General features: G+C 39.4%; 1 protein-coding gene across 3 annotated transcripts in view; it reads right to left on the reverse strand.

Moving 5' to 3' along the window:
- Positions 1-21,648, reverse strand: part of Ghr (growth hormone receptor) — a 252,717-nt gene that overhangs the window by 54,222 nt on the left and 176,847 nt on the right. For 2 of the 3 annotated variants that reach the window (XM_040757557.1, XM_040757558.1), the window contains exon 3: positions 18,652-18,717. The exons of the other annotated variant lie outside the window; for it this stretch is intronic. In XM_040757557.1, the coding sequence (XP_040613491.1) occupies positions 18,652-18,717 (66 nt within the window). The remainder of the gene's footprint in view (positions 1-18,651; positions 18,718-21,648) is intronic. 3 annotated transcript variants of the gene reach the window in all.

Genomic DNA, 21,648 nt, shown 5'->3' on the forward strand with positions numbered 1-21,648 from the left:
CTGCGAATCTCATGATTCCATTATTTTTTTCTGCTGAATAGTACTCCATTGTGTAGATGTACCACATTTTCTCTATCCACTCTCCAGGTGAGGGACATCTAGGTTGCATCCAAGTTCTGGCTATTACAAATAAAGCTGCTATGAACATAGTGGAACAGACATCTTTGTTGTATGAATGGGCATCTTTTGGATATATGCCTAAGAGTGGAGTTGCTGGGTCTTGTGGTAGGTTTATTCCCATTTTTCTGAGGAATCTCCATACTGATTCCCAAAGTGGCTGAACCAGTTGGCACTCCCACCAGCAATGGAGGAGTGTTCCCCTTTCACCACATCCTCTCCAGCATAAATTGTCATTGGTGTTTTTGATTTTAGCCATTCTGACAGGAGTGAGATGGTATCTCAGAGTTGTTTTGATTTGCATTTCCTGGATGGCTAAGGATGTTGAGCACTTTCTCAAGTGCCTCTCAGCCATTTTAGACTCCTCTATTGAAAACTATTTAGTTCTGCAGCCCACTTTTTAATTGGGTCCTTTGCTGTTTTGGAGACTTGCTTCTTGAGTTCTTTGTAAATTTTGGAGATCAACCCTCTGTCAGATGTGGGATTAGTGAATATTTTTTCCCATTCTGTGGGCTGCCTTTTTGTCTTGCTGACTGTGTCCTTTGCCTTACAGAAGCTTCTCAGTTTCAGTAGGTCCCATTTATTAATTGTTGATCTCACTGTCTGTGCTACTGGTGTTATGTTCAGGAAGCTGTCTCCTGTACCAATTCGTTCAAGGGTACCACCCACTTTCTCTTCTAAGAGGTTCAGTGTGGCTGGATTTATGTTGAGGTCTTTGATCCATTTGGACTTAAGTTTTTTGCATGGCGATAAACATGGATCGATCCGCATTCTTCTACATGCCAGTCTCCAATTATGCCAGCACCATTTGTTGAAGATGCTTTCTTTATTCCATTGTATATTTTTAGCTTCTTTTCAAAGATCAGATGTTCATACGTGTGTGGGTTAATACCCGGATTTTCAATTTGATTCCATTGGTCTACCTGTCTATTTTTGTGCCAATACCAAGCTGTTTTCAGGACTATAGCTCTATAATAGAGCTTGAGGTCAGGGATGGTGATGCCTCCGGACGTTGCCTTGTTAAACAGGGTTGTTTTGGCTATCCTGGGTCTTTTGTTTTTCCATAGAAAATTGATTATTGTTCTTTCGAGGTCTGTGAAGAATTGTGCTGGGATTTTAATGGGGATAGCATTGAATCTGTAGATTGCTTTTGGCAGGATTGCCATTTTTACTACATTGATCCTACCTATCCAAGAGCATGGGAGATCTTTCCATTTTCTGAGGGCTTCTTTAATTTCTTTCTTTAAAGATTCAAAGTTCTTACGATACAGGTATTTCACTTGTTTGGTTAGCGTTACCCCAAGGTATTTTATGTTGTTTGTGGCAATTGTAAAGGGTGATGTTTCTCTGATTTCTCTTTCAGCCCTTTTATCATCTGTATATAATAGGGCTACTGACTTTCTTGAGTTGATCTTGTAGCCTGCCACTTTGCTGAAGGTGTTAATCAGCTGTAAGAGTTCCCTGTTAGAGTTCTTTGGGTCATTGTTGTAAACTATCATATCGTCTGCAAACAGTGAAAGTTTGACCTCTTCCTTCCCAATTTGTATCCCCTTGATCCCCCTTTGTTGTCGTATGGCAATAGCTAGAACTTCAAGTACCATGTTGAAAAGGTATGGAGAGAGTGGACAGCCTTGTTTTGTTCCTGATTTTAGAGGAATTGCATTGAGTTTCTGTCCATTTAGTTTGATGTTGGCTGTTGGTTTACTGTATATGGCTTTTATTATGTTTAAGTATGTCCCTGTTATCCCAGATCTCTCCAAGACCTTTATCATGAAGGGGTGTTGGATTTTGTCAAAGGCTTTTTCAGCATCTAGTGAGATGATCATGTGATTTTTGTTTTTCAGCTTGTTTATATGGTGGATTACGTTGATGGATTTTCGTATGTTGAACCATCCCTGCATCCCTGGGATGAAACCTACTTGATCGTGGTGAATGATTGTTTTGATGTGTTCTTGGATCCGATTTGCCAGTATTTTATTGAGTATTTTTGCATCAATGTTCATGAGGGATATTCGTCTGAAGTTCTCTTTCTTAGTTGTATCTTTGTGTGGCTTGGGGATCAAGGTTATTGAAGCCTCATAGAAAGAGTTTGGCAAAGACCCGTCTGCTTCTACTGTGTGGAACACTTTGAGAAGAATTGGTATAAGCTGTTCTTTGAATTTGTGGTAGAATTCTGCACTGAGGCCATCTGGACCTGGACTTTTTTTGGTTGGGAGACTTTTGATGACAGCTTCTATTTCCATAGGGGTTATAGGTCTATTTAAATTGCTTATCTGTTCTTGATTTAGTTTTGGCAAATGATAGCTGTCCAGGAAGTCATCCATTTCCTTTAAATTTTCGAATTTTGTGGAGTACAGGTTTTGAAAGTATGACCTAATGATTCTCTGGATTTCCTCAGAGTCTGTTGTTATGTCCCTTTTCATTTCTGATTTTGTTAATTTGCGTGTTCACTCTCTGCTGTTTGGTAAGTTTGGACAAAGGTTTGTCTATCTTGTTGATTTTCTCAAAGAACCAACTCTTCGTTGCATTGATTCTTTGTATTGTTTTCCTGGTTTCTACTTTATTGATTTCAGCCCTCAATTTGATTATTTCCTGGCATCTACTCATCCTGGGGGGAGTTTGCTTCTTTGTGTTCTAGAGCTTTTAGGTGTGATGTTAATTCTCTGGTATAACTGTTCTCCTGTTTCTTCATGTGAGCACTTAGTGCTATGAACTTCCCCCCATAGCACTGCTTTCAAAGTTTCCCATAGGTTTGGGTATGTTGTGTCTTCATTTTCATTGAATTCGACGAAGTCTTTAATTTCTTGTTTTATTTCCTCTTTGACCCAGGGATGGTGCAGTTGAGCATTATTCAATTTTCATGAGTTTTTAGGTTTTCTGCAGTTTGTGTTGTTGTTGAATTCTAATTTTAAGGCATGGTGGTCTGATAAGATGCATGGAGTTATTCCAATTTTTTTGTAGCTGCTGAGGTTTGATATGTTGCCAAGTATGTGGTCGATTGTTGAGAAGGTTCCATGTGGTGGTGAGAAGAAGGTATATTCTTTTTTATGTGGATGAAATGTTCTATAGATATCTGTTAATCCCAGTTGGGTCATTACTTCTATTAGACCCTTTGCTTCTTTGTTGAGTTTCTGTCTGGTATTCCTGTCTAGTGGTGAGAGTGGTGTGTTGAAATCTCCCACTATAACTGTGTGGGGCTTTAGATGAGATTTAAGTTCTGATAATGTTTCTTTAACGAATGTGGATGCCTTTGTATTGGGGGCATAGATGTTCAGGATAGACACTTCATCTTGGTGGGTTTCACCTGTGATGAGTAAGTAATGACCTCCTTCATCTCTTTTGATTGATTTTATTTTAAAGTCTAGTTTGTTAGATATTAGGATTGCTACCCCTGCTTGTTTCTTGGGTCCATTTGATTGAAAAATTTTTCCCAACCTTTAACTCTCAGGTAATGTCTGTCTTTGAGGGTGAGGTGTGTTTCTTGTATGCAGCAGAAGGAAGGGTTCTGTCTTCGAATCCATTGTGCTAGTCTGTGTCTTTTTATGGGTGAGTTAAGGCCGTTAATATTGAGGGATATTAATGACCATTGATTGCTCATCCTTCTTCGATTTGCGATGGTTGTTGTTGTTGGAATTATGTGTGGAATTTCACCCCTTTGTTCTTTTGGCTGTTGGTAGAGAGGGATTCTCTAATGCTTATGTTTTTCTGGTTGTAGTTAGCTTCGTTGGGTTGGAGTTTTCCTTCCAAAATTTTCTGTAGGGCTGGGTTAGTGGACACATATTGCTTGAATCTAGTTTTGTCATGGAATATCTTGTTTTCTCCGTCTATAGTGATTGAGAGCTTTGCCGGGTATAGTAGTCTGGGATGGCATCCATGGTCTCTTAGTGTAGGTAGAATATCTATCCAGGACCTTCTGGCTTTCAGAGTTTCCATGGAGAAATCAGGTGTAATTCTGGTAGGTCTGCCTTTATATGTTCCTTGACCTTTTTCCTTAGCTGCTCTTAATATTCTTTCTTTATTCTGTATGTTTGGGGTCTTGATTATTATGTGGCGAGGGGATTTTCTTTTTTGTGGTCCACTCTATTTGGTGTTCTGTAGGCTTCTTGTACCTTCATTGGCATGTCTTTCTTAAGGTTGGGAAAGTTTTCTTCTATGATTTTGTTGAATATGCCTTCTGCCCCTTTGAGCTGGATTTCTTCTCCTTCTTCTATACCTATTATTCTTAGGTTTGGTCTTTTCATGGTGTCCCATATTTCCTGGATGTTTTGTGTTAAGGATTTGTTGGATTTAAGGTTTTCTTTGGTTGATAAATCCATTTCTCCTAGTGTATCTTCAACACTTGAGATTCTCTCTTCCATCTCTTCTATTCTGTTGGTAATGCTTGTATTGGTAGTGCATGATTGTTTGTCCAGCTTTTCTATTTTCTGTCTTTCTTCAGATTGTGTTTTTTTTAATGTCTCTGTTTCAGTTTTCAACCCTTGCAGTGTTTGCATTGCTTCTTGCAATTTTCTGTTTATCTGTTCGTCCGTTTGTTGCCTTTTATGAATTTTTTGGTTTGTTCTTTCTTCCATTTCTTTTATTTTTTGGTTTGCTTTTTGTTCCATTTCTTGGATTTTGTGCTTTGTTTCTTCTTCCATTTCCTGCCTTTTTTGGTTTGTTTCTTCTTCCATCTTTTTTCATTTTTTGTTTTGTTTTTTCTACCATTTCTTGCATTTTTTGCTTTGTTCCTTCTTCCATTTCCTGCCTTTTTGGTATGTTTCTTCTTCCAATTCTTGCATTTTTTGCTTTGTTTTTTCTTCCATTTCTTGCATTTTTTGATTCATTTCTTCTTCCATTTCCTGCCTTTTTTGGTTTGTTTTTTCTTCCAATTCTTGCATTTTTTGGTTTGTTTTTTCTTCCATTTCTTGCATTTTTTTGGTTTGTTTTTTCTTCCATTTCTTTGAGGGATTTTCCAATATCCTCTTTTAGGGCCTCTATCATTTTCATGAAAGTGCTTTTAAGGTCGTTCTCTTTTGCTTCATTCGCATTGGAGTGTTGGGGTCTTGCTGGTGTGGAGTCTTTAGAATCTGGAGGTGTCATATTTGTTTTTCTGTTGCTGACTGTGTTTTTGTATTGTCTCTTTCCCATCTCTTCTTCTAGTGGGTGCAGAAAGAGCCCCTTACTGGTCTGGGGACCAGAGTTCCCTTTTGGTGGGTGCTAGCAAGTCCAATAATCTGGTGGTTCTTCTATTCCTTGTCCAAATGCTGGACCGTGGGTGGAGAAGAAGAACAGGAATCTGGGGCGCTTAGCCTCCTACCTGGTCCCCTGGATCCTATGCTGGGTCCTGTTGTACCTGATTCGGAACAGCTACTCCCCTGGTCTCCCTGGCTCCTCTGGTTTCCTGGTCTCGTTGGTGGGAGAGAAGATCTGGAGTCTGGGGTGCTTGGCTCCCGCCGGGATTGGGAGCTCTGTGCAGTTCCCAGGCGATCCTCAGGCACTGGAACACAGGCAGGGAAGCAGGCCTGTTTACCTGATGCTGCCGGAGGGATAGCTACTTCCCTGGATTCCCAGGCTCCTCTCGTTTCCTGGTCTCAATGGTGGGAGAGAAGATCTGGAGTCTGGGGTGCTTGGCTCCCGCCAGGATTGGGAGCTCTGTGCAGTTCCCAGGCGATCTGCAGGCACTGGAACACAGGCCAGGAAGCCGGCCTGTTTACCTGATGCTGCCAGAGGGATAGCTCCAACGTTTGTTTTTTGGAAACTGACTTTGATGATTGCCAGTTGCACCCATTTTCTTTCTGAAAATGGCATAATTTTATTCTTCTTTATGGCTGAATTAAATTATATGTGTATGTATGTATGTATGTATGTATGTATGTATGTATGTATGTGCTAATAAAGCACTACACCACATTTTTTTCAAAGCTGGACAGGAAATGAAAGGAAGCCAGCATCATGCTCAATGGAAATCTTCATGTAAGCTGTAATGTAGGTGGCATGTATTCTTGTTGACAGATGAGCAGCTGCAGCCTCAGAGGTTGAGTGGTTTTTCCAGAGTGGTCATTCAGAGCTAAGGCCCAGGCTCTGTGATGTAGTCTGGATGTTTAGTCAGATTGCTAAGATGGCCATTCCATTGTGTCTTAAGAAATTTTCAGGTAGGAAAGGCTATCCTTACTCTTCAGGAAACAATTAATGCTGGTTAATTTAGGAGATTGGAGGTTAAGGGCTGGTGACATTGCAAATTATTGGTTTGTTGGGGATGTCATAATATAAAAGAAGTGAGAAACTGCCTAATGTCAGACAGTTGTCCTATAAGCTGCCAGTTAGGTACAAGACATATTTCTATTTGTATTTTATATTTTTGTTTTCTTTCTTCTCCTTCCCTTTCTATTCCTTATATATTTAGGGCAGAACAAGGGAGTAGAATAAGAAGGAAAGGCAAAATCTCATATTTCTATATTAACAGGGAAGAGTGAGGAATCTGTTTTGATGTTTAATGTGTGGAGATGAACAGGGCCCTAGTAATTCCAGAAATAAAGAAAAAGTCAAGGAAACAAATACTTTCCCCCTCCATAATGTAAAGCATATATTAACACACACTCCCACATATGCAGAATGGCTGGCCATGTCCCCCTTTCCTTCAGAAAATACTCTAGCTACCTGTTTATGTGCCAGAAATCCCCTGCCAACCTTGTTCACCAATGGGAGTCACCCACAGTTCCCTCTGCTATGGCAGTAAACCCCAGATTACTGTGTATCACACATTTCCCCATCGCTTCCAATGGGAGTCACCCACAGTTCCCTCTGCTATGGCAGTAAACCCCAGATTACTGTGTGTCACACATTTCCCCATCGCTTGTAAGGTACACCTGATGCCCAGGGAGGTGGAATGAAAACACAGTATTCCCCTGTTGACAAGAAACAGGTGTCCAACAGTTCATACCTTTGAAGTGGTGGGTCAGGCTCTCCAGGCCGGGATCTCCGGCTATGCTCTTTTTATTTTAAAACATTTTGTGTTGTTGCTGGAAATCTCCAGTCATATGTATGTATGTATGTATGTATGTATGTATGTATGTATATATGTGTGTGTGTATTGAGATAAATTATGTAAATCAATTTCAGCTTATGCTTCAATGACTAGACAAATTTATTTGGTATCAGAAACATGCCAGGCAAGACCCATTACTATGGTAGCTGTCATGACATCTAGAGCCACTGGATCTGTCTGTTGAAGAGGAAAGAAAACAGTCTTCATGGGAACAAACTTTAAAACAGCACTCCATCAACCTATGAAAGGCTGTCTTGCAGGAGACAGGGGCAAAGAAAGATGGCACTGGTCTTCCAGGCTTGTTTCTCCCTGTGACTTCACTCATAAGCCTTTCAAGACAGCCAGCTCTCTGCTCTACGTTTGACCTTTGTATAAGACTTGTAGGAGCACAGGAAAGTTAAATAAAGGCAACATATTCCCTGTAATTTTACTCTGTCCCTTGATCTTGTATTGTTAACATACAACAATGCTTTTGTAGGGATGGGCTGATCAGTCTTGTTCATACTGAAAGGGGCCATGATGGCATCTTAAGCTGTGCACAACGAGGCTCAGTGTTTTCTATTCAGATGGTTCTCAACCATAATGTCATAATTACAGCAGTTTTCAGCAGCATCACCCACACACTGTAATTATAGCTAAAGCTATGTTTATAGTGTACTAAAAATTGTTTCATTTTAAGTGATCTGTTCACCTCCTCTGTTGGTAGCTGAAATACATATTAAAGAGTCATGGTCCTAATACAGCTTCATGAACAACAGTTTCAGATACCAAGAAGCTAAAAGTGAAAATAAAACCCTAAGAGCCCTAAATCCCAAATGAAAAGGTACACACATGATTGCCAGCCTGACGCCACAATGACTCGATTTGAAAGTCAAGGGGGGGGGCAAGCTTGTGGAGGCTAGAATGCTGGTGGGGACTGTGGATCTCAGGGTTCCCTCACTTGGTCTGCCTTGTTGTGCAGGTTATGGCTAAGCTCCTGTTGCCAGTTAGTAGTGTTTCATGGTAGTAATTTTTCTCTTAGGATGTGAACATATAGGATCACCACTTACCCAATTAGAGTGCAAGTTTACCCTGCAGGCCCACTCATTCCTATAAGATATATTTTGTTTGTACTCTCTACATCCTTCAAAGTGCTAAGTAAACAGCAAGAACAAAATAGAAATTTCTTCTCTCACGGAACTTAAACCTAACGTGCATTAGACTCGTCCTTTACTCATTAACCTGGGTGAATAAGAGAAAACTTTGATGGTGGTGAGTGACGTAGACATATCCATACTGTCTTGCACACAAGCTTTTCACTCAGTCAACTTTAGGTCAAAACCTACCATTTCCTTTTCCCTTTCTTCCTTCCCCTTTAAATTATATTTTCATACAATGTGTTCTCATAATATTCTTTTCCCTCTGGTAACTTCTCCCAGATCCTCCCAACTCTCTACCCATACAATCCTTTTCCCCTTTTCACTCTGACAATTTCATACGTGTATACACTTAATTTGGGTCATTTTCATCCATATTACCCCCTCTCACTCCCTTTTCCTCCCTTTGAACCCCCCTTTCTAACAAGCCTTTCCATAATTCAATGACATTTTTCAATTTTTATTTTTTTTCATTCATTGAGTTTAATTAGTGTTTCTTTCACAAGTGGGAATTGTTTACTAGAGCATGGGCAAGTTATCAGTTGTTACACTACGAAAGAAAAAGACACTCTTCGCTCAACCATCATTAACAGCCCATAGTCTCTCAGTGAAGGAGGCTCGTTTCATATACACAGTAAGTCTCCCAAAGGCTTCGAGAAAGGAGCTTTGGAGTGAGGCTTATCCAGTTAGAGATGGACTCGCCATTGAAAACAGAAAAAGGCTGTTACAATGGCAGAGCATTAAGCTGTGCGCACAAGCCTCATCTCTTTTATTCCTAGCAACCATTTCTAATGGAGAAGGTGGAGCCAGCTCAGCATTTCCCAGGTGTCAAACACTGTGATAAACACTTTACAGAACCTTGTCCGGAAGCACGTCAGCCAGACGGGAGCTGCTTTCCTGTGCTCCCTCTCAGCTTGTAGCCCTATCTTTCCCATCAGGTACCCCACCTATGTAGAGACTGGAGAACCCCTTGAGCCTCCTCTTTTGGTGCCCCCTGTTTTTCCATCTGTAAAGAGACAAATTAATCTCTCAGCCAGACTTCCATACTGGTGCTGGAGGAGAGAGCTGGGGCCTCTTAGGCTACTAAGCCTTGCAATTATTCATGGGTGTAAACCGCAACTGAAAGAACACTAAATTTGTATTTAAATTTTTTTCCTCAAAATTGTACAGCTATTGTCTGAGAGTTTGTGAGATTCATTTCCTTAAGAAATGTTACTCAAGTGTAAGATATACTACACTAGAGGCAGGGTCTTTTCTATAACTCCCCAGATAACAGAAAAAGCTAAGTAGTGAATGAAGGGAAGGGAAGATAGGGTGTTTCCAATGACCAGGCAACTGTAACCCTGAGACTTGTGGTTCAGTGCAATACGGTCAGAATTCCAGAAGGTTGTTTCAATTCACAGGAAAGAAAACTGTTGTGATAGGGCTGGGCCTGGGCTTTCTCTGTTCCTCTGAGGACTTGTGAGGGGTATGCCTGCCACAACTTCATGGTACATGAAGCAGTATGTGTTGACAGCAGAGCACGGACAGGCTCTATACATTTGCTTTCACAATAATTCAAATATGGGTTTAAAATGTCTTTCTAATAAGGAACACTAGGGAAGAAAAAAAGAAAAGTTATAGGTTAATTCTCAACAACATATGAAAACTCAAGAGAACTTACTAAAAAAATGAAGGCATGCTTGACATTTAAGAATACATCAAGGATTCATGAATTGCCTCTGAAAATATATCTATTGGAATAGTGTAATGTTTCAGAGTTATAATACTTTATAATGCACATTTTTCCTAAAGAAAAGGTCTTTTTTCTTTTATTGAAAAATATATTCTTTTCTTATACAATATAGCCTGATTATAGTTTCCTCCTTCAATTACTCCCAGTTCCTCCCCAACTCCCCTAAGGGAAGATCTTTTATCTTTTATGACTTCAATGGCAGCAGTCACTTTATAGAAGATGTACGGTCATGTAAAGTCATACTTCATGTTGTTCTGACTTTCCATGGGTAAACATTATGACATAATGATGACATGTCAAAGATAGTCAGTGGCAAATAATTGCCCCTGGTATCTATCACTGAGTATTCAAATGTATTTAGCTTCCATTTGATGGAGAATCTTTAATAGCAACAAATGCACAAGTCCTTATGGATTTCCAGACAGTTAATTCTTATTTTACAGTATAGTTTGTTCAAAGAGTTGACTATGAAATAAACTAGTAGAGTGTTCTTATTAATGCATTACCAAATTGAAGATAAGATGGCCACCTGCCTAAAATGGATGATTAGCCTCATAAAATGCCATACCACACGAAGAATCATTTATATTCTTTGGATAGGTGTTGGTATAATTTCTTAAGGGGACAGATGGGACTTATTTTAGGCTTATGGGCCAATGCTTTGTATCTCAGTGATCCTGAAGCAGTAACAGACAAGCTGAAACAATGGACTTGGCCGTGTTCCAACACAACTTTTTTATAGATTACACATCTGATCTGAGAGTTAGTTTGCAACCTCTGATTTAAAGAATTGTTAATCTAAAGGAAAGAAGACCCACAATACCTTACTTTGTAACACATGTTGTGAATTATAGGTAAACACATTCTTTATAAAACTGATACTTTTCATTATTGTTGTTGTAAATCACTGCTTCATATGGACAAATTCTTTCAAGTATAACACATACTTTTTTTACTGTGTTCACCCTTCCCCTTTATGGTCAAGTAAATTTTACTAAAAATTCTAAAAACTTTGAATGATTCCAGGGAAATCAAGCATCTACACGACAAAGAAGAGTGTAGGCTTCCAGCTCAAGTCATGTGTACAAAAATTCCCAGTCAAGAGGGATCAAATCACACACACACACACAAAGTCAAACTCTAAACTGCTAAGAAACACTGAAGAAAACCCTTGTCGTCTTTCAGTTGACCCATATACATGGTGGATCATGTGAAAATATAAATTCAAGAAGTCATACATTTAAAAGGTTTTTAAAGAAAGACATATAAATAGCCACATTACTCAGTTACAAGAACTCTGTTTAGAAAACAATCAGCCTTTGAGTGTTTTTGTTGAAGCACATATTGTCTTGTGTTGCACACTTGCCACTCGGCAACCAATTCCTTGGAAAGTAATCCTGGTATGTTTGCTTCAACTCTTTATTAAATCCATGCATCTTTTAAAAGCATGCAATGTAGATTCTTCTTTATCAGTAACTTCTATTAAATATGTGACATACCCAAGGAAATTAAACAGTTTTCCTTCAATTCACAACTTGATATTGCCTAAAAACCCTGTTTGTCATACACAGGAGCTATATGGACCAACGGCCTTTCTGGAATGATAGTCATAGATGTTCTATCCTGGTGATACATAATCTATATCTACAATTTAGAATCTAGGGCTCTCTGCTGATTAAGGAATAGGGTTTGAAGTAGTGGAACTAACTAATCAACAAATGAATAGGCTACAGGCAAGACTGCAAAGGTTGTAACTAACTGTGGGCTGCTAAACTTCCCATAGTTCCTAACACTACCTACTGGAGCCATCGAGGGTGACAGAATATTTATTTTGGATTTTATCCTTGAACATGTATGCTGTGCTTTGGCAGAAAAATGATGCTAGGTATCTGTATATAGAGTACACACAAGAACACTGTAATTTCCAGGGACCTGTTTAAACATACTTAGCAGACTTCTAAAGAAGAGTGTTATCACTTTTTAACTATTCATTTTAAATTCTACCTCAAAGAAAAAGAAGAACATAGTATGTATGTGTCACCAAAAGGACCCTCATTTTAGAGGTTCCATTATCAGTGACTGAAGCATGTACAGAAAGGAGGAATAGATTTCTTACAAGTTAGTGGTAAATATTATCATTTATTATGGTTCAGAATTGAAGGAATATTTAGAACATGTTATGACTGGATATTTATCTTATAAAGAGCCCTTGTTCTTACACACTCCGTGTGAAGCACAGTCTGTAACAAAATGTCATGATAATTGTGGTCTCCACATGGGTATTTGAGGCTGGAAAAGAGTCACTGATGAGTGAATAGTGATGTGGTTGTTTGAGAAACTGTGTAACTTTTTTTTTTCTTTCCGAGTTGGTCTCACACAGCTCAGGCTCACCTTGACCTTGTTATGTAAATGAGGCTGGTCTTGAACTACTGACCTTCATGCTACCATTTCCCAAGAGCTGGGATTACAGGCAAACCTCTCTACACCAGGCTTTATTTTTTTGTTTTGCTCAACTAGGAGCAGGCACACAGCACTGCAGTCACAGTATCTTCTTGACTTTCTGTTGGTCTGTTTCCTTTCTACCTGGCTGCCTGCTGTTTCTGAAAAGCAAGGAAAAGGGCTGGAGAGCACCACCAGATGGCTTGGCATCATCTGGAGATTAGGGCTGCATGTGAGTCAGGAGGAGTTTACCACTCATTTGGATTCTAGAGTGAGCCAACATAAACACTGTCTCCTTATAAACCATCAACCGAATCCGTGTTTACTTACTGAATCGCTGACTGAAACTTTTATAAACAAGTAGGCTGTCAAGAATTCACAGTAGGCTTCAATGTCAGAACCCAGTCAGCACTGCTTTCCAGTGTGTGCCCAGAACTCAGGTTCTTTGTAACCCAGGAACGCTGTGTGTTCCATCTAATACACACTGTGCAGAGCCATACTTCCTTTATGCGGTGGCTCGTTTTGCTGTGCTGTCAGGCAACAAGGGTTTCCCGCCCCCTGCTTTTATGGAAAATGTATTTCTTTTCTCACATATTACATCCTGGTTACCGCTCCCCTTCCTCTACTTCTCTCAGTTCCTCCCCTCTCCCAAATCGGTTCGCTCCCTCTCTGTCTCTCATTCGAAAATAAAAAGACTTCTAAGGGATAATAATAAAATAAAAGATAAAACAAACTAACACATCAGAATAGCACAAAACAAACAGACAGAAGGAAAAGAGCCCAGGAAAAGGTTCAGGAAGCAGATACAGATGCAGAAAATAATTTGTTCAAATACCCAGAAATCCCATTAAAAAACACTAAACTGGGATCCATAATATATACAAAAAGGTCCATAGGTAAAAAGAGAGAAGAAAAATATTAATGATAAATAGATAAAATAATAAAAGGGGATATTCCCTCACAGGACATTAGGAAACAAAAATACTTTAAAGTTGTGTTTGAGTTTGTTTTCTGTTGACCATCTGTTGCTGGACATGCAGCCTACCCTAAGAGTAGCCTATTTCCCCAGTGAGACTCCCTTGCAAGTAAGGCAATGAGTTCTTAATGATGAAATTATTCAATTAAAATGCTTGAAACTGGGAGGGTGGTTTGAGTTTGTTGGAGCAGTGGTGAACTGTAATCAGGAATAAGGCTTTCTTGGCTGCTGAAGTGCTGTCAGGATACAACAGTGATTCCATAGAGATCTTCTGTGATATGCACCAACGTGAGACTGTGGCTCTAACTCCACTACCTGAGTTTAAAGTTTAGCGGAAGGCTTTCAGGAAAGAGTCTAAATATACATAGCAATGGATGAGAGAAATGTTTATTCTTCTCTTCTTATGAATGACCAATGAAGGACTTGAAGGAAATTGAAGTAGTGAGAGGACTTAAGTGTTGGGGAACCATTCTTGTCTACATTTCTTTCAAATGTAAAATTCAACCATTTACTAAAAACTCAGCATGTTCTAAATACTTACAGGAACTATAGGATACAAGGATTTATAAGATAAGTCCCCAAATCTTAAGGATGGTACAGTTTACTAGTTGGGGATAGAAAATGCACAAAATTTTGTATGATGGTTTTATGTCACATAGTAGAGTTGCTTGGAGGGAGTAACACAGTGTTCAATCTAATATATATTGGACAAGAGTGTGCAATACATATCATGTAAGTTTAGAAAGGGTCTAGGTACTTCTGCTTAAATATTATCTTTATAAGGACTTTATGAATTGGCTATTATAAATCTTTATTTAGAGGCTTTTTTTTTGGTTTTTGAGACAGGGTTTCTCTGTGGCTTTGGAGGCTGTACTGGAACTCACTCTTGTAGACCAGGCTGGTCTGAAACTCACAGAGATCCACGTGCCTCTGCCTCCCAAATGCTAGGATTAAAGGCATGGGGCACTGCCGCCTGGCTTTAGAGGCATTTCTGTTAAGTGGGACCTAGAATTAAATGGCCCCTAAATATTTGTCCTTATATCTATAAAGTACTGCAGTTCTCCAGCTCTTTTTGTAGTAGATGGTGGTTAATACAGAGATCCACAACTAGCCAATATGCAGATCACGAGAGGCTCTGGAGTGTTCAGCTGTAAATGAGACATTTGTATTACATTCCCTCCTCCCATGGATCATAGATCAGTGATTATAGCAGAAGATGAGGTAGAAAGACTGTCAGAGCAGGGAAATAGTGTTTCCTGCACAGACATGTCATGGCTGTTGCACAAAGAATTCATAGCATGTATGACTGCACTGCACAATGCCTGGACAAGATTGAGGCAGACTCTATTCCAGCATGGATTGGGAAGAGGCTCATGAGATGCCACCCTATGTGACTAGCAACTGGCCACTGATGGCTGCTGGGAGAAGGAGGTTTAGCTTTCTTCAGATGCATCCCTGATAGGCTTCCCATGTCCAAGTGGATTAACTACACCCATGCATATACTGGCAGCACTAAGAGGACTTGGAATTTCAAAGACAGTACATAAAGTTGGGAGGGAACAATGGTGGCTGGGAGAGTACAGGAAGAGCTGGAGAGGAGGGAATCTATTTGATTAAAATACATCATATTCATGCATGAAATTCTCAAATAATACATTAAAAAATAAAAATTTCATTATAATACCTAAAAAGACATAAGGCACAAAGAAGTAATGAACAGACATTATCATGTAGGACATATGTCATAGATCAGGGACTTAAAGTCATGCTGTTTACTTAAGAGAGTGAATTATTAAACCATTGCTTTATATGTCTTCTCTTTGAGAGAAAGAGAATCCAAGAGATTCCAAAATGGAGCATGTATCTTCTTGGGAGAATTAGGAAAAGTTTTGTATAGAGTATTATTTAGAAACATGCCTAAAGTTCAAAAAAAGATTTCATGATGGGCTGTTCCATACCAGGAGGAAAGAGATAAATTCTGGAAAAGGGGACACAATACTGCAAGGATGCGAGGAACAGAAGTATGGAGATTGTGGTGGTTTGTTTTGAAGCTTGATGTAATTAGATTGAGATACGTAAGAGTGAAATACAGTTCTAGGAGTGTGTGTTAAGGTGCTTAGAGAACAGTGACATGTGTGACAACAGATAAGAAAAAAAGAGCTTCCCTGAAAGTGGATAATACTTCCCAAAAGGGTGGGGGTCCCCGGGGAACAAAGCTGTTCAAAGGCAGAAAACAGTGTGTGTCAGGTCCCACTTGCCACCTGAGGGATTTTGGTGCTGCTATAGTCTGCCATGACTTCCAACTTCTTCAGTCTTCTGATGTGGACTCAGGCCAGTGATGGAATCTTCACTGCTTTTTATAAATGTAATAATATATATATATATGTTATACATACATATATATGTATACCCACATATATGTGTATTTATAATTAACTCCATCCTTCTAGAGCACCCCAATAAACATGGGGGGTATACTAGACTAGCTAGAAAGAGCCTAAGATTAGTGCTGCAAAGTCCCTTGAATGTTTCTTGTGACCCTGGTGTGATGGTTAGTATGCACTGTCAGCTGGACAGGCTGTGGGATCACCTTGGAGATAAGCTTCAAGTTACACTTGTGAGAAATTATTTAGCCTTTGCACATGCCTGTGAGGTGTCAGGAAATAAATATTTAGTTAAAAGATGACTTTTTAAAAATTTCCTCAGAAGGGCACAGGCTCCTGTAAAACCTCCTCTCTGTATACTTAATAAAATCTTATACATTTGGCTTAAAGTTCATCAGAACTCTGAAAGGGTTTTTATTTTTCTTTCATGGGGGCATTGTTTTTAATTTGAGAGTTTATAAACTTTCACATAGCATTATTAATTGTGTGTTCTTAGTGTATTTTATGTTGAATGCTAGCTTTACAGGTAAAACTACTTCATTAGAAAAAAGGAGATCTTTGCTAGAATCAGGCTAGCATTCAGTGTCACGTGCCTATCACAGTTAAGTGTTCATGGTATAGTGTGACACAGAAGTGAGCAAATGATACAGTCGACAAGACAAAATGGCAGCCCACAGAATGGGAAAAGATCTTCACCAACTCCACATCTGACAGAGGGCTGATCTCCAAACTATACAAAGACCTCAAGAAACTGGACACCAAAAGATCAAATAATCTGATTAAATATGGGGTACAGATTTAAATAGAGAATTCTCAACAGAGGAATCTCAAATGGTACTTAAGGAATTGCTCAACATTCTTAGCTATCAGGGAAATGCACATCAAACAACTCTGAGATACTCTCTTACACCTGTCAGAATGACTAAAAAGGAAAACAAAAACAAAAAATCAAACAAACAAAAACTAATGAAAGCCTATACTGGAGAGGATGTGGAGTAAGGGGAACACTCCTTCATTGCCGGTCAGAGTACAAACTTTTACAGCCACTTTGGAAATCAGGATGGCAGCTTCTCAGAAAATTGGGAATCAATTTACCTCAAGACCCAGCAATACCACTCTTGGGAATATACCCAAAGGATGCACACACATACTACAAGGACATTTGTTCAACTATGTTCACAGCAACATTATTTGCAGTAGCCAAAATCTGGAAGCAACCTAGATGCCCCTCAACTAAAGAATGTATAAGAAAATGTGTTACACAAATGGAGTACCACTCAGTGATAAAAAACAATGACATATTGAAATTCACAAGCAAATGAATGGAACTAGAAGAAACCATTCTGAGCGAGGTAACCCAGTCACAGAAAGACAAACATGGTATGTACTCATTCATAAGTAGATATTGAACATAACAGCAAAGGATAACCAACCTACAATCCACAACCCATGGTGAATCCTAAGAATGACATACACAGACATCCCCCTTCCCAGAAGAGGAAATAGACAAGATCTTCTGAGTAAATTGGGAGCTTGGGGGGAGAGGTAGAGTGGTAGCAGAGAGAGGAGTGGAGGAGGGCAGGGGAGAGGAGAACATGAGGGATCAGGAAGATCAAGCAGGGAGAGAGACAGAGTGACAGAGCAAGTTAAAATATACCCTGATAGAGGCAACCATTATGGTGTTAACAAGAAATCTGGCACTAGTGAAATTCCTGGGAATCCACAAGGATGACCCAGTGAAGAATCTAAGCAATAGAGGAAACGGCGCCTGAACTGGCCTCCTCCTATAATCAGACTGATGACTACCTTAATTGCCACCACAAAGCCCTCATCCAGCAACTGAAGGGGTCAGATGCAGAGATCCACAGCTAAGCACTGGGCCAACTCCTGAGTCCAGATGAAGAGAGGGAGGAGTCATAATATGAGCAAAGGGGTCAAGACCATGTTGGGAAGGTCCACAAAGACAGCTGACCCGAGTGGGAGCTCATGTACTCCAGATTGACATCTGGGGAACCTGCATAAGACTGAACTAGGCCCCCTGAATACTGGTGACAACGGGGGGGGGGGAAGAAGGGACTTGGACAGTTTGTGGGGTTGCTGGCAGTGGGACCACTATTTATTCCCAGTGAACTGTCTTTGTGGAACTCATTCCCTATGGAGGGACACCTGTCTCAACCTAGATACACGAGCCTGGGTCCTGTCCCAAATGATGTGACAGACCTTGCCCTCTCTGAGGGGTGGATGGGGGGTGCGGTGATGGTGGCGGGAGTGGGAGGATAGGAGAGAGAGGGAACTGGGATTGGTATATAATTTTAAATTTAATATAAATTAAGCAAAATATTAAAAAAGAGATCATCAAAAGAAAAGGGGGATGTGTGTTGACATTTAAGAGAGAATAGATAGCTCATATGAAGGCAGTATTTTGAGGTATAAGGGAATTTGGTCGGAGGGACAAATTCTATGTTTTTCCAATGGAAGCATTATATAATACCTCCAAATAATAATAATAATAATAATAATAATAATAATGTTAAAAAGGGATTTGTTAAACATGGTGGTTTTCTAAATTCAACAAATTACTGTTGATCCACTCTAGATCCTTTTCTCTCTGTAAGTTTGGTCACAGTTAACCTGCAAACACAAGCAAAACAAAAACAAAGAAAGAGCTCTACAGAGAAATTGAAAAGTAAATCCCCCCAAAATACTTTTTGCCTATAAAATTTTAAATTCTGTCACGTTTTCTGTCACTAGTATCCCAAACAGAGAAAGGATAGTAGACTGAATTATACTAACACATGGAAACCATCAATGCAACTTAATAAAATGACAGAAATTCTTACTTGTCCCCAGGCTTGGATTAATTCTTTGCAGAATTGGGGGAACTCTGCCAAGAGTAGCTGGTTTAACTGGAAAAGAAAGAGAAGAAAATCATTAGTCAACCCAGTAGAAACACCATCTGCTGTGACCCTGTTACAGCATGACTCTTGGATAACCAGCTCCAATTCAAAAACTCCTATTAAAATTAAAATTGCATCTGTGCACTAAAAAGAGCTTGTAAAGACAGAGCAAATGGAAGCCTTTTGGTTGCCATTACTTCTGGTCCCAAGCCCAGACACAATAGAGAACAATGAACACAATTCCACTATCTATCATTTGAATCCAAATTCAACTTTTCCTTGTATGTATGATGGGGAACACAAGTTTATTTTATTGTTTTTAAATGACAAAAACCCAAGTATAGTAAAAAAGAGTTTATTTTTGGAAATAATAAAAGCATGAACATTCCTAGGATTTGGGGAAAGAGTAAGGGGAAGTGCAAAGTTGAAAAGGGAAGACACTGGAGTTTTCTGATGGAAAAAATGTACTGTAATGCAGCTAGGAGCAGGATGCATGGAAAGTAGGCAAACATGGGAGGTGATTGGCAAGGCTGTCTTTCCAGCTGGGTTGCTTTGCAAATATCCCAGTTATAAAAGGATCAAATTGCTGTCTGGTCTTGGTAGAAAATGGTGTACTAGGACTGGGTAGATCATCTCTCATTACCAACAGGGCACACCAAGCACTGTGATTTAAAAGCCAGGGAAACCATTCATGACATGGCTAAACTTATATTTAATCTTCCTGCTTCATTTTAACATATACAGTCTTAAAATATTTGTAATACCTAGTGATGATGCCTTTTATAGGTTAATGGGTTTACTGGTAGGTAGTAACTTCCTTCCTTAGTATGGGAGCTGGCACAGGAAAAATCAATGCAGGATTACAGAACTGGCTTTTTTTCAGTGTTATCCAAAGCCTCTTGGAAGGAGGAAGGGATTAGTGGCTAAGTTTATCATCAATGGGCACTGGTTTAATAAATGTAGCCAAAGAATGCAGCATTCACACACACAAAATTAAAGGTCTGAATTCAGGAAGCTTCAGTTAGTAGTCAACTTGGGGATTCTTAGAGGACATAGAGGCTGCCTTAGAGGGCACCGGAGGCTTCCTCAGCCCTACCTCACTGTCATTATAGGCTACAGTTTGGATGTGAATTGTCCTCCAAAGGACCCAAGGTGTAAAGCTTTGCTCCTTAGCCTGACACTACTCAGTGCTGGTGGGAATTCTAGAGCTGAGGGTGAGTTGGGAGGTCTTCTCATCATTGGGGAAAGAATGGTTTTAGAATGGGCAGTGAACCCTTAGCCCTTTCTCAGCCTTCAGGTAAACTAGTTTCTCTGCACGTTGATGCGAATGCACCCTCAATTTCACAGTTTCCAAAGCACTGGGACCAACTAATCATGGTGTGAAAACTCCAAACCTGTGTGAGTCAAAGTAAAACTTTTCCTCTTTATAAGTTGATTGCTTCAGGTATTTATTACAGTAGCAGAAGCTTACTGATACAACACCTCATCATCTGTATCCTTTGTGATACCCTCAGAAATAAATGAAAATCACTAACTGACATTCTCTGGGTTCTGTGAGCGAGTGTAGCAAACTCTACAAATCTAACCAATGACTCACAGAACTATACTTTTTCGCTAAAAAGTCTTTCAAAACTATAGTATACTTATAGTGTCTAGCTAAGAAACCATTCAGAAATATAGTATGTTATGCACATTTGATATCTGAAGTAGGACACAGTTTTGTGGGACTGAACTATCAATCTATGAGATGTGACAGTACCTTCAGGTAGCCAGCATAAGAATTGAATCGTACTACAGGATGGTTTGTCTCCCCTAAATATTAGCCAAGTGTATTCTCACACATAATGTTTTGGTGACCAAAGGGCACTAAAACATTCTGTTTTCAAGGGTGTAGTCAGATACACCGTGTTTGTTTTTCCTGCATCATTTCAGATAACTGATTATATTGTCTTAGTGCTTAATAGAAGGCCACACCCTGAGAATTTTGTCTCTCATAAGACACAGGAAAGAAAAAGAAAGCAAAGATGAAGTAGGCAGTCAGCCAGTCCACTCCCATCCCTCTGAATTTCAGACCCGGTGAGTCTAGTCCACCTGCTTCTTGAGGTACTTTCTGTTGAATGTTTTCATGACCATTTATCAGTTAGCTGATTGGTAGGTAGGAGCCATTATATCTGGTAAAAATAATGTAAAATCTAGTGGATAGAGTTAAGGCTTTCTATCAAACACAGAATTCTAATATTATTAGCATTTTTTGGGATATTTGGGCATTATCACTGAAAATACTAAAATGAAAGGCTTGGATTTTTTGGATGAATCAATCAATTTAAAAGTTATTATAATATTTTAAATTGCATGTCTATTGGTTTTAAAATTTTCTATTTACTCTTGAAACTTTACATTTTTTTTCATTTATTGAAGGTTATTTACTCTCATAGCTGCTTGTGACAAATAATTAAAATAAAACCAGGCAATATGTATTCCCCCGAATAAATGATGTACTAAGAATCTATTTTTTAATATGAGCAGCAAGCAATAATTGCATTTTATGAAAATATCATTAAGTACCACATGTGTGCCTGGTGCCCACAGAGGTAGAAGACGGTGCTGGATCCTCTAGATGGAGCTGTGGATGGCTGTGATCCATTAGGTGGGTGCTGGGAACTTAACCCTGGTGCTCTACAAGAATAACACACACTCTTAACTGCGAGCCACCCTCCAAATATCATTTTAAACATATATAATTAATATATCTGAAACAAATATAATAATCAGCACGTAGGAACCAAAGTGAGTACACACTTAGTGCCAGGGAGCTATGCTTAAGAACCACCCCCATGCCACACCCTCTGGGCTCTACTTTAGACAGGAAGGAGGATATTCCTGTCACACCCCACACTTGGCTAGCCCTCCTCCTACCGAGCTCTGCTTGAGTGTAGAGAA

The sequence above is a fragment of the Mesocricetus auratus genome, unplaced genomic scaffold, assembly GCF_017639785.1.
Source record: "Mesocricetus auratus isolate SY011 unplaced genomic scaffold, BCM_Maur_2.0 Super-Scaffold_100015, whole genome shotgun sequence".
NCBI classification, from domain to species: Eukaryota; Metazoa; Chordata; class Mammalia; order Rodentia; family Cricetidae; genus Mesocricetus; species Mesocricetus auratus.